The 13,828-nt window shown below is 48.3% G+C and overlaps 1 protein-coding gene across 3 annotated transcripts in view; it reads left to right on the forward strand.

The window, feature by feature from the left end:
• rhobtb3 (Rho related BTB domain containing 3) overlaps positions 1-13,828 on the forward strand; it is a 99,205-nt gene that overhangs the window by 77,812 nt on the left and 7,565 nt on the right. For all 3 annotated transcript variants that reach the window (XM_073067545.1, XM_073067535.1, XM_073067554.1), the window contains 3 exons: positions 1,732-1,905; positions 4,222-4,388; positions 5,725-5,821. In XM_073067545.1, coding sequence (XP_072923646.1) covers positions 1,732-1,905; positions 4,222-4,388; positions 5,725-5,821 — 438 coding nt within the window. The remainder of the gene's footprint in view (positions 1-1,731; positions 1,906-4,221; positions 4,389-5,724; positions 5,822-13,828) is intronic.

Below are 13,828 nucleotides of genomic sequence, written 5' to 3' on the forward strand. Positions count from 1 at the left end.
GAGGTAGATCACTGGGGAAGGACGAATGGATAAGGAAGTCGCTAGGGAGCGATAATGTGGAAAGCAGAAAGTGGAGGGGAGGGAAAGATGTGCTTGGTGGTGGGATCCCGTTGGAGCTGGCGGAGGTTACGGAGAATTATATACTGGACACAGAGGATGGTGGGGTGGTAGGTGAGGACAAGGGGAACCCTATCCCTAGTGGGGTGGCAGAAGGATGGGTTGAGGCAGACGTGTGCAAAATGGAAGAGATGCAGTTGAGGGCAGGGTTGATGGTGGAGGAAGGGAAGCCCCTTACTTTGAATAAGGAGGACATCTCCTTCATTCTCAATGAAAAGCCTCATCCTGAGAGCAGATACAGCGGAGACAGAGCAATTGAGAGAAGGGGATGGCGTTTTTACAAGTGACAGGGTGGGAATGGGTATAGTCCAGGTAGCTATGAGAATCAGTGGGTTTGTGATAGACATCAGTAGGTAAGCTATCTCCAGAGATGGGGACAGAGGTCAAAAAGGGGAGGGAGGTGTTGGAAATGGACCAGGTAAATTTGAGGGCAGGGTGGAAGTAGGAGACAAAGTGAATGAAGTCGATGAGCCCCATGTGGGTGCAGGAAGCAGCACCAATGCAGTCATCAATGTAGTTTACGTAAAGACGGGGAGCGTTACCAGCATAGGCTTGGAACATAGACAGTTAATTCCCATTCATTCTGACATGTCAATCCATGGCCTTCTCTGCTGTTGCGATGAGGTCACTCTCAGGTTGGAGGAGCAACACCTTATATTCCGTCTGGGTGGCCCCCAGCCTGATGGAACGAACATCGATTTCTCGAGCTTCTGGTAATATCCCCCACTCCCGCTCCCCTTCACCATTCCTCATTCCCATTTCCCTCTCTCACCTTATCTCCTTACCTGCCCATCACCTCCCTCTGGTGCTTCTCCCCCTTTTCTTTCTTCCATGGCCTTCTGTCCTCTTCTATCAGATTCCCCCTTCTCCAGCCCTGTATCTCTTTCACCAGTCAACTTCACCGCTCTTTACATCACCCCTTCCCCCATCCCAGTTTCACCTATCACTTTGTGTTTCTTCCTCCCCTCCGCTCACCACCTTACTCTGACTCCTCATCTGTTTTTCCACTCCTGATGATGGGTCTCGGTCTGAAACATTGACTATACACATTTCCACTGATGCTGCCTGGCCTGCTGAGTTCCTCCAGCGTTTTGTGTGTATTGCTTGAATTTCCAACATCTGCAGATTTTCTCTTGTTTGAAATTCCTCCTTTTCTCTGTTTTAAAGGAACGTCCCTCTATACTGAAACCACCTGGTCCTAGACTCCTCCACTGTAAGAAATACCCTCTCCACATCCACTCTATCTAGACCATAAGATCATAAGATTTAAGAGCAGAATTAGGCTATTTGGCCCATTGAAACAGTAAAGATGTGTTTATGGTTTCATTGTCTGCTCAAAAATCTGATAACAGAAGGGAAGAAGCTGTCCCAAAAATGTTCAGTGAGTGCCTTCAGTCTCCTGTACCTCCTCCCTGATGGTAGCAATGAGAAGAGGACATGTCCTGGGTCTGGGTGGTGGGGATCTTTAGTGATGGATGCTGCCTTTTGAAGATGTCCTGGACGATAAGGAATTGACAGTTTTGTTGTATTTGCCTGTGAGAAATCAGGATTATTTGTTCCATTTGTGGCATCAAAGTGAGTGAAATAAAATGTTTTTAAATTTTTTTTCTCAAGGGACCTGTATATATGCTCATAAAGCAGTGCTGGTGGCTCGGTGTGAGGTAATGGCCGCGATGTTTAGCGGAAACTACATCGAAACGCAAACGTGTCATGTTCCTATTCATGGTGTTTCCAAGGAAACCTTTCTCGCTTTCTTGGAGTACTTGTATACGGATTCCTGCTGCACAGGTGAGGAACCATTTGTACGGGTACAGGGACCGATAGTCAATATTTCTTCAAACTTCACCATTTATTTACCTTTCTGAGACATTTACCTAATTACTGAATGGACCAGCCGGTTAGAAATCAGGATCTCTGAATGCAATTTTGTTCACCTATTGGCAAGCTGTCGAATCAGAATTAGGTTTATCGTCACTGATGTATGCCGTGAAATTTGTTGTTTTGTGTCAGCAGTATAGTGCAACACCCTAAAAATTATTATAGATTACAGTAATATAAGTAAATAAATGGTGCAAAATAGTAAAGTGGTGTTCATGAGTTCATGCTGTGCTCCGAAATGTGGTGGTGGTGGATCATAAAACCGTAAGACATAGGAGCAGAATTAGGCCATTTGGCCCATCATGTCTGATTTATTATCCCTCTCAACCCCATTCTTCTGCCTTCTTTCTGTAACCCTTGATATCCTTACTATTCAAGAACATCAACCTCCGCTTTAAATATCCCCAGTGACTTGGCCTCCACAGCTGTCCGTGGCAATGAATTCCATAGATTCACCACCCTCCGCCTAAAGAAATTCCTCCTTATCTCTGTTCTAAAGGGACATCCTTGTATTCTGAGTCCTTCTGGTCCTAGACTCCCCTGTGATAAGAAATATCTTCTTCTTAATGGTAAAAAAGAATTGCAGCATGTTGCTGTTCAGAGGGACTTGGAGTGCTTGTGCATGAATCACAAAAAGTTGGTTTGTGGCTGTAGCAGTCTATCAAGAAGGCAAATGAGATGTTGGCCTTCACTGCCAGAGGGATTGAATTTAAGAGCAGGGAGGTCATGCTGCAACTGTACAGGGTACTGGTGAGACACACCTGGAGGACTGTGTGCAGTTCTGGTCTCCTTACTTAAAGTAGGATATACTGGCTTTGGAGGTGATGGAGAGGAAGTTCACCAGGTTGAATCCAGAGATGAGGGGGTTAGACTATGAGGAGAGATTGAGTCGCTAGGGACTGTACTCACTGGAATTCTGAAGAATGAGAAGAGATACAGAAATGTATAAAGTTATGAAAGGTATAGATAAGATAGAGTCAGGAAAGTTGTTTCCACTGGTAGGTCAGACTAGAACTAGGGACATAGACTCAGGATTCAGGGGAGTAGATTTAGGATGGAGATGAGGAGGAACTGCTTTTCCCAGAGAGTGGTGGAATTCTTTGCCCAATGAAGCAGTGGAGGCTACCTCAGTAAATATACTTAAGGTTGGATAGATTTTTGCATAGTAAGGGAATTAAGGGTTATGGAGAAAAGGCAGGTAGGTGGAGATGAGTCCATGGCCAGATCAGCCATGATCTTATTGAATGGTGCAGCAGGCTCAACGGGTCAGATGGCCGACTCCTGCTCCTAATTCTTATGTTCTTATACTCACATCCGCTCTCTCTAGGCCTTTCAGTAAGACCAGAAGATATAGGGACCTTGGTCCAAATATCAACAAGACAGTTGGATTTCAAAGTAGAGGGTGAAAGTAACTGTACTTGAGATTTAAACAAGTAATTGGCCCAAATGCCACTTTAACTGTTCACCTCATTCACATCCTCAAAAAAATGCTGCAGCATTACAGCATTAAGTTTCCGGTTAAGTATTACCACAGTAGACCTAAATGCTTTTGAATATGAGGGTGAGTTGTTTAAACTTTCTCTTGTTGGAGATGGTAATTTTTCTGGACTTTATCTATCTGCCTAAACCTGTTCACCTAAAGATATTGTCCAGAAAAGGCAATGGCAAACACTTCTATAGAAAAATTTGCCAAGAACAATCATGGACATGGAGTCTTGATTGCCAATGTCATACGACATGGCATGTAATGATGATGATGAATCTGCCATAGCCATAATATCCTCTGCAGTGCTCACAACATGATGTTTCCAAGCTACAAGTGTTAAAATAAGCTGATACAATCATTTGTATTAAGGAAATCTGAACAAGGAGCTGTGAAGTGAATGGACCATTGACAATCATCAGTGAACATTCCAAATTCTGTTGTTGCAAATTGTTCCGAAGTGTGTTTTGTACAGTTTGACCTCTGAAGGGAGTGACTGGACCATTGAGCAACCATTGGGGAACGTTCCAAATTCTGTTGGTGCAAAATGTTGCCAAATGTATTTTCTACACCTTGACCGCTCCAATCACATGCCCTTGGTACCCAGCAGTTGGGAGCTGCAGCATCACCGTGACAGGAAATCCCAGGTGATACGAGTGATGTGACCTGTTCAAATACTGCACGTCAAGGTTGTGTACAATGATCATTGCTGTTTTCTTAAAGAAAGGTATTTCTGTGTTTAGGCAGCATTCTCCAAGCGATGGCTCTACTGATATGTGCTGAAATGTATCAGATACAACGACTGCAGCAGATGTGTGAGGCATACATTGTAACGCAATTACAGAGCATGCCCAGCAGAGAACTTGTATCAACGAACCTCAGTATCGTCAACTTGTTCAACAAGGCAAAGGTATGTTTGCATAAGCAAGTGTTTTTACCATTTACAATAGTAATATATTTATGAAACATACGGTGTGGTTTTCTGCTGCTGTAGCTCACCCACTTCAAGCTTCGATGTGTTGTGTTCAGAGATGCTCTTCTGCACAGCACTGTTGTTACACGTGGTTATATGAGTTACTGTTGCCTTCCTGTCAGCTTGAACCAGTCTGACCATTCTCCTCTGACCTCTCTCATCACAAGACGTTTTCTCTCACACAACTGCCACTCGCTGGATGTTTTTATTTGTTTTTTGCTGTAAACGCCAAAGGCATGAACTCCCAGGGGATCAGCAGTTTTTGAGATACTCTAACCACCCGGCTTGGCACCAATAATCATTTCATATTCAAAGTCATTTAGATCATATTTCTTGCCCATTCTGATGTACTGGTCTGAACAACAACTGAACCTCCTGACCACGTCTGCATGCTTTTCTGCATTGAGGTGCTGCCACACGATTGGCTGATTAGATATTTGCGTAAATGAGCAGGTGTACAGGTGTACCTGATAAAGTAGCCACTGAGTGTAAGTATCAAAGCAAGCCACTAGAAAGACTGCAGGCGCTGGAAACCGGAACAAACACACAAAATTCTGGAGGAACTCAGTGACCGAGACAGCACCTATGAAGGGAAATGCACAGTTGACGTTTCGGGTGGAGACCCTTCTTCAGGACTGGATAGAAAGAGGAGAGATAGCCGGTATCAAAGGGTGGAGGGAAGTGGTGAAGCAACAGCAGGTGGAGGAGGGTGATAGGCAGGTGAGGGAGGGGGAAAAGTGGGAATGATGTGAGAAGCCGGGGTGGGGGTGGGGGGTGATAGGCAGAAGTGACAAAGAGCTGATCGGAGAGGACAGTGGAGCATGGAAGAAAGGCGACCAGAACTGAACGCGGTATTCCAAGTGTGTTCTAACCAGAGTTTTATAGAGCTGCAACATTACCTCATGATAAAAATGAATTGTTTATCTTATTTTTAATCTGATTGTAAGTTTGACTTTAATATCAAATTTTATCCCTAGATTTCTGATTGAGTTTGCTATGGACTTTTGCCCATTTTTTTTTGACGTACATTAAGGAAGGGCCTCTGTGTTTACAATTTACAGTGCAGATACTGTAACTTGATTATTGTGCCAGACAGACAGACTTTATTGATCCCGAGGGAAATTGGGTTTCGTTACAGTCACACCAAAAAAGGATAGTGTAGAAAAATAGCAATATAAAACCATAAATAATTAAATAATAAGTATTCTATTTCATGATTTCAATAGAAACCTTTTCTCGTGCATGCATTTTAATCTGAAATATTTATTTTCAGTTCCACAACGCAACCAGATTGTCTAACTGGTTACTGCATTTCATTGCCAGCAACTACCTCATCTTCAGTCAGAAGCTGGAGTTTCAGGAGCTTTCTGGTAAGTGTTGTATCTACATGAACAGTGGAATGTGGCCACAAGGCAAACAGACGGTTTTACATTGCTATAAAGAGTGATCCCTCCAGTGGGGTAAATCTGCTTTCCATTGACACGGTGTCGCTACACGTACTCAAATTTCACTAGAGGTATTAGAGATGGCTCTGTTGTGCAGGTTGTGAGCACTCAGGTACAGAGCTGGCATATTCTGAAGACCACACAATGCACTAGTATTCATGGACTCCTGAGAGATACAGCCCATTTCACTCAGTGTCAGAATTCTACCCTACTGCATGTCAGCAAATTATTGTTGCCACTCATACTAATTATATTTAGAACGTAGTACAGCATAGTACAAGCCCTTTATCCCACAATTTTGTGTCAACCTTTTAATCAATTCTAAGATCAAGCTAGCCCTTCCCTCCCACATAACTCTCCATTTTTTTTTCTTTCATCCATGTGCTTATCAAATAATCTCTTAAATATCCCTCAACGTATCTGCCTCCACCAACTCCTGTGGCAGTGCATTCCACACACCCACCAGTCTCTGCATTTATAACTCTATACCTTCCTCCAATCACCTTAAATAAAGTACTGTAGCGATGTGCTACACACAGCGCTGAAATAACGACACGCAGTCGGTAAGTCGTTTCGAGACTAGTTTATTCAAACTTCGCGGTGCTGGTATTTAAATCCCTAGCGCCTGCCCTCTCCGGGCGGAAATGACATCAGAGGTACATTACTAAAGTCTCCCCCTGCGTGCTGGCTATTTGTGAGCCGGTTCACCTGCGCAGAAAGTGGGTCGCCACATAACCCCCCCCAGAACCGGCGATACACCCCACAATGTCCACAGTCTGGATCAGCCTCTGTTTGGGAGGTCTGCCTCTGCGCCGCGGTGCCTGAACCTTGACTGGCTGTGCCAAGTCCACATGGGCTGGTTTGAGTCGGTCCACCGTGAAAACCTCCTCTTTCCCCCCAATGTCCAGAACGTACGTGGACCCGTTGTTGTTGATCACCCTGAACGGCCCCTCGTACGGCCGCTGTAGCGGTGCCTGGTGTTCGCCCCTTCATACAAACACAAACTTACAGTCCTGCAGGTCTTTGGGTACATTGGTCGGGGTCAGTCTGTGCTGTGAAGTTGGTACGGGGGCCAGGTTGCCGAGCCTTTCGCGTAGTCTGTCCAGGACTGTTGTGGGTGCTTCCTCTTGCCCCCTTGGGGCTGGTATGAACTCTCCTGGGATGGCCAGGGGCGCGCCGAACACCAACTCGGCCTACGAGGCATGCAGATCCTCTTTAGGCGCTGTACGAATTCCAAGCAGGACCCAGGGAAGCTTGTCCACCCAGTTAGGTCCTCTCAGGCGGGCCATGAGAGCCGACTTCAAGTGACGGTGGAAACGCTCCACTAGTCCGTTCGACTGTGGGTGGTAGGCAGTAGTGTGGTGCAGCTGTGTTCCCAACAGGCTGGCCACAGCCGACCACAGGCTGGAGGTGAACTGGGCGTCTCTGTCGGAGGTAATGTGGGCCGGTACCCCGAAGCGTGCTACCCAGGTTGCGATCAGTGCCCGGGCGCAGGAATTGGCAGATGTGTCGGTGAGCGGGACCGCCTCTGGCCACCTCGTGAACCGGTCTACCATCATTAGGAGGTACCGCGCTCCTCGGGACACTGGTAGGGGGCCCACGATATCCACGTGAATGTGATCGAACCTCTGGTGGGTGAGTTCGAACTGCTGTGGCGGGGCTTTAGTGTGCTGCTGCACCTTGGCTGTTTGGCACTACGCGCACGTTCTGGCCCATTCACTGACCTGCTTGTGAAGTCCGTGCCACGCGAACTTGCTGGAGACCAGCCAGATGGTTGTCCTGATAGATGGGTGCACCAAACTGTGTATGGAGTCGAAAACTCGCCGTCTCCAGGCTGCCGGGACGATGGGGCGAGGTTGGCCGGTAGCCACGTCGCACAGGAAGGTCCTATCACCTGGGCCTATGAGAAAGTCCTGCAGCTGCAAACCCGAGACTGTGGTCCTGTAGCTGGGCATCTCGTTGTCTGCCTGCTGCGCCTCCGCCAGTGCTGCATAGTCCACCCCCAGGGACAGGGCCTGGACAGCTGGTCTGGAGAGTGCGTCCGTCACGACGTTGTCCTTCCCCGAGACATGCTGGATGTCCGTTGTGTACTCGGAGATGTAGGACAGATGTTGCAGCTGGCGAGCCGACCAGGGATCGGACACCTTCGTGAACGCGAAGGTCAACGGTTTGTGGTCCGTGAATGTGGCGAATGGCCTGCCTTCTAAGAACTTCTAAGAAATGCCGGATCGCCAGATACAGTGCCAACAGCTCCCGGTCAAAAGCACTGTACTTGAGTTCGGGTGGTCGTAGGTGCTTGCTGAAGAACACCAGGGGTTGCCAGTGCCCCTCGATGAGCTGCTCCAGCACCCCACCGACTGCTGTGTCGGGTGCGTCCACTGTGAGTGCGGTCGGAACATCCGTTCTGGGGTGCACCAGCATCGTGGCATCTGCCAAGGCTTCCTTGGCTTTAACTAAAGTGGCCGCGGCCTCCTCGTCCCAAGTAATGTCCTTGCCTTTACCCGACATCAGGGTGTACAAAGGGCGCATGATACGGGCTGCTGAGAGGAGGAAACGGTGGTAGAAGTTCACCATACCAACGAACTCCTGTAGGCCTTTGACCGTGTTGGGCCGGGCAAAGTGGCGGATCGCGTCTACCTTGGCGGGCAGAGGTGTTGCCCCGTCTTTGGTAATCCTGTGGCCCAGGAAGTCGATGGTGTCGAGCCCGAACTGGCATTTGGCCGGGTTGATCGTGAGGCCGTATTCACTCAGTCGGGCGTAGAGTTGACGGAGGTGGGACAGATGCTCCTGACGACTGCTGCTGGCTATGAGGATGTTGTCCAAATAGATGAACGCAAAGTCCGGGTCGCGTCCCACCGCGCCCATTAACCGCTGAAACATCTGTGCGGCATTCTTTAGGCCGAATGGCATGCGGAGGAACTCGAAAAGGCCGAAAGGGGTGATGAGTGCTGTTTTGGGGACGTCGTCCGAATGCATCGGGATTTGATGGTATCCCCGGACGAGGTCTACCTTGGAGAAGATTCGTGCGCCGTGCAGGTTTGCTGCAAAGTCCTGAATGTGTGGCACAGGGTAGCGGTCCGGCGTTGTAGCCTCGTTCAGTCTGCAGTAGTTGTCGCATGGTCTCCAGCCCCCTGTTGCTTTGGGCACCATGTGCAGGGGGGAGGCCCATGGGCTGTCGGACCGCCATACGATCCCCAATTCCTCCATCTGCTTGAATTCCTCCTTCGCCAGGCGGAGCTCTTCCGGGGGGAGCCTTCGTGCGCGGGCTTGGAGGGGTGGTCCCTGGGTTGGAATGTGGTGCTGTACCCCGTGTCTGGGCATGGCTGCCGTGAACTGCGGTGCCAGAATCGATGGAAAGTCCACCAGGATTCTGGTGAATTCGTTGTCCGACAGCGTGATGGAGTCCAGGTGTGGGGCCGGCAACTTGGCTTCACCCAGGAAGAACGTCTGGAAAGTCTCGGCATGTACCAGTCTTTTCCCTTGCAAGTCGACCAGCAGGCTGTGAGCTCGCAAGAAGTCCGCCCCCAGGAGTGGTTGGGCCACCGCGGCCAGTGTGAAGTCCCACGTGAACCGGCTGGCGCCGAACTGCAGCTGCATTGTGCGGGTGCCATAGGTCCGTATCGTGCTGCCGTTTGCGGCCCTCAGGGTGGGTCCTGGCTTCCTGTTGTGGGTGTCGTACCCCATCGGGGGCAAGACGCTAATCTCTGCTCTGGTGTCGACCAAGAAGCGGCGTCCCGACTGTTTGTCCCAGACGTACAAGAGGCTGTCCTGGTGGCCTGCCGCCATAGTCATTAGCGGCAGCTGGCCCTGGCCCTGGCAGGGCGGGCGACAACGGTGGGCTTTTGTGCCCCACCGCTGGTGGTAGAAACACCACTGTTCACTGCCCTCCTCACTCCTGCCTCTGTGTTGTGTGTGCCCCCCTGCCGGGCCTTGTCTGGTCTGCTGTTGGATGCGTGGCCTGGTAATCTGACCGACAGATGCCACACTCTTCCTCTTGGCTTTCCACAGCACATCTGCCCAGGCCGCCACCTTCCGGGGGTCACTGAAATCTGCGTCGGCCAGCAGCAGGTGTATGTCCTCGGGCAGTTGCTCCAGGAATGCTTGCTTGAAAATGTGGCAGGGCTTGTGCCCATCAGCCAGGGACAGCATCTCGTTCATTAATGCTGATGGCAGTCTGTCTCCCAAACTGTCCAGGTGAAGCAGGCGGGCACCCCGCTCATGCCGTGAGAGGCCAAAGGTCCCAGTGAGCAGCGCTTTGAATGCTTCATATTTGCCTTCTTCTGGGGGTGACTGTATGAAATCCGCAACCTGGGCGGCCGTCTCCTGGTCAAGGGCGCTCACCACATGGTAGTAACGCGTGGAATCAGAGGATATCTGCCAAATCTGGAACTGGGCTTCTGCTTGGCTAAACCACACGCGTGGTCGCAGCGTCCAGAAAGTCGGCAGTTTTAGCGAAACTGCGTGAACAGATGAAGAGTCGATCATCTTTGGTCCAAACCCCGTTTGGACCGTCGGGGTCACCAATGTAGCGATGTGCTACACACAGCGCTGAAATAACGACACGCAGTCGGTAAGTTGTTTCGAGACTAGTTTATTCAAACTTCGCGGTGCTGGCATTTAAATCCCTAGCGCCTGCCCTCTCCGGGTGGAAATGACGTCGGAGGTACATTACTAAAGTCTCCCCCCGCGCGCTGGCTATTTGTGACCCGTTTCGCCTGCGCAGAAAGTGGGTCGCCACAGTACTTCAAATTTCTTACAAGTGCTGTAGTATTGCCTATTTAACCATTGTATCAGCGGAATCACAGCAACACACACAAAATGCTGGAGGAACTCAGCAGGCCAGACAGCATCTAGGAAAAGAGTACAGTCGGGCCGAACCCCCTTCGGCAGGACTCTACTGTTGCCACCAGACTCAGCTGCTTTTTTACTGCCCTCAAGCAGCTTACTTTTAGCTTTAATGAAATAGATCGTACAACATTGAACACAGAACATTACAGCACAGTACAGGCTCTTTGGCCCACAATGTTGTGTCGGCCTTTTAACCTACTCTAAAATCAGTCTCACCCTCCGCTCTCTCATGCGTTCGGATTTTCTCATGAGCCCTCCATTTTTGATTTATTCCTTGTTAAAGTGGGTTTTAATCTACCATTGGGTGCCAGGGTGGAGATACGTCTCTACAAAAGATGGCGTAAGGCACCCCTTCTCTCCTCTAGCCTGCAGGTCACCCTTGGGCAAGGTGTATCACCTGCTTAGCCCCCCCCCCCCACCTCCACGATCAGGGTCACGTGATGCCATGGGGGCAGGTGGTGGGTGATCATATGAGCAGCCGGTACATATCACAAATCCCAGTTATGTGACCACTAACTCCAGACAGACAGTCTCTGAAGAGTATTGATAATGGCTGGGGTCTCCCGTCTTGTAAAGACACTGCCCAGAAGAAGGCAATGGCAAACCACTTTTGTAGAAAAATTTGCCAAGGACAATCATGGTCATGAGATCATGATGACCTATATCATACAACGCGGCACATAATGTTGATGATGTATCTGCCATAGCCATAGTATCCTCTGCAGTGCTCACAACATGATGTTTCTAAGCTACAATTTTTAAAGTAACAAACCAAAACGATCAGTTACATTAAGGAAATCAGAACAAGGAAACGGAAACCCGGCATCAACACGCTGCCCCATATCAAAGTTATTTACCACGTGCCCTTTCACTGCTGAGATAACGTATAATTGGTGCTGGTAATAAAAACTAGAGCCTCATTGCGTAGAAATATTTCTAACTTGGTCAATAAAATGGAGCAAGGTCAGGAATGATCGTGAGGCTGTGGCCTGCTCCGGTCGCCTTTCATAAAACTTCCGTTCTGAATGCTGCTTGCTTGCTTCTATTGTTTGCACATTTTAATTTTAACCTCTCTGCACATTGGTTGTTTGACGTTCTTTTTAATGGTCTCTTTTGAGGCTTCTTTGTTAATAGAATTTATTTAAATCTTACATCCATCCCACAACATGAGGGCGTAAAAATATTTGAGTAATGACTCTGTTGCAATGTACAGCCATGTGACTTTAAAAGTTTGATGGCTTGTAGAAAGAAGCTATCCTGTAGCCTGTTGATCCTGCCTTTAATGCTGTGGTAGCGTTTGCCAGGCGGAAGTAGCTGAAGCAGTATGTGGCTGCCTATAAGGAGATGAATCTGAAGGTTGTATAACGTACTCGTACTTCAGTAGTAAATGTATTTTGAACTTTGATAGTGCATGGTGCAGAAAATCTAGAACAGAGGTTTTAAAAGAAGTTGTTTTACTAGCAGCTTTTCCCAATCTCTAACAGTGTGGCTAACTAAGGAGATATGATTCTTTTTTCATTCTGGAAGTCTGCCAGTTGCCCTGGGATCAGAGGATTCCACGTCATGGTCTTGTAACAATACAGAAGGATGAGGCAGCTGGAGAGGCCTTTACACTATTTTTCCAAGGCTTCTGGTCTTGTAACAGGAGAACGTGAGTTTCGCCAGCTCCTGTTCAAACAGTTTCATGAACAGTTTGAAACAACGGGCTATTCTGAAGTTTAGGTGATTCTTTGTTAAGTGGCTTGACTGCACCAAAGTACAAAGTAAATTTATTATCGAAGTATGTATACGTCATCGTGTATGTCATTTTCTTGTGGGCATTCACAGAAAGATACAAAGCCCAATAAGATCAATACATAGAAGGATGGACAAAAACTACATAAAGATGAACAAATAACCAATGTGCAAAAGGTGAACTGCAAATATAAAAAAAAAGACAATGAACGAGTAATATTGAGAATGCGTTGTCAAGTCCTTGAAAGTGCTTCTATAGGTTATGGAGACAGCTCAGTGTTGAGGTGGGTGAAGTTTTCCATGCTGGTTCGGGAGCCTGATGGTTTAGGGGTAATAACTGTTCCTGAACCTGTGGTTTTGGTCTAAAGTCTCCTGTCGCTGCTTCCCGATGGCAGCAGCGAAAAGAGAGCCTGGCCTGGATGGTGGGAGTTCTTGATGATGGATATCCTGTATGTAACACTTACCCACAAAGGCTGGTATATGTCTAGGGGAAAAGGAGATCCAGCCACACACCAACCCACCTCCCGTACACGCAGGTGCTGTGAGAATCGCGTTTATGCCTCGCGCCCGCCAACAGTATCAAACCCACAACAAATACCAGTATGAAATACACTTTAAAGAGTTTACTAAAATTAAAAGAGTATTAGGCAATACAATATATATATACAAGAAAAAAACAAAAGGCGCCAACTTATCAAAGTTCAATCAGTTTAGTGCACTCGTTGGAGCTCAACCAGCGAACCATTCGACTCCTCATCGCTTGCCCTCCCGACTTCCACGTCTTCCACCTCGGACTCCCCGGTGGCCTTCCGAGCGCACGTCCTCCTTCCTCGGCGTCTCCCTCCCGACTCCCTTCACCCCCAAGCCCGCGCAACCCCTCCCCCAAGTTCCCAGCCTCACAAAACACAATAACATTCCCCATTGATTAACAAATGAATACAATTACCATATCAGCCATTCTAAAGCGAAACAACGGTGAGAGAAACATTTAACAGACAAAGAAACATTCCTACTCGTAACAAACCAAAGAAGCCCTTTTTAGTAACATACACAGGACATTGTACATGTATATCGGTGAGAACCTTCACAATTTGGGGCGAACCTTCATCGAGCACCTCCGCACTGAGCACAAGGACTTCCTGGTGGCCCCACTCACTGTCTGTTTCTCTCTCTCTTCTTCTCACCTGCTTATCACTTCTCCCTGGCTCTCCTCCTCCTTTCTCTTATGGTCCACTCTCCTTTTCTATCAAGATTTCTTCCTCTTCAGCCAGTTACTTTTCTGACACTCCTGGCTTCACCCATCACCTTCTAGTTTGTCCTGCTCCCGCTCCCCTCACCTTCTTGTTCTGG

The sequence above is a fragment of the Hemitrygon akajei genome, chromosome 2 (genome assembly GCF_048418815.1).
Source record: "Hemitrygon akajei chromosome 2, sHemAka1.3, whole genome shotgun sequence".
NCBI lineage: Eukaryota > Metazoa > Chordata > Chondrichthyes > Myliobatiformes > Dasyatidae > Hemitrygon > Hemitrygon akajei.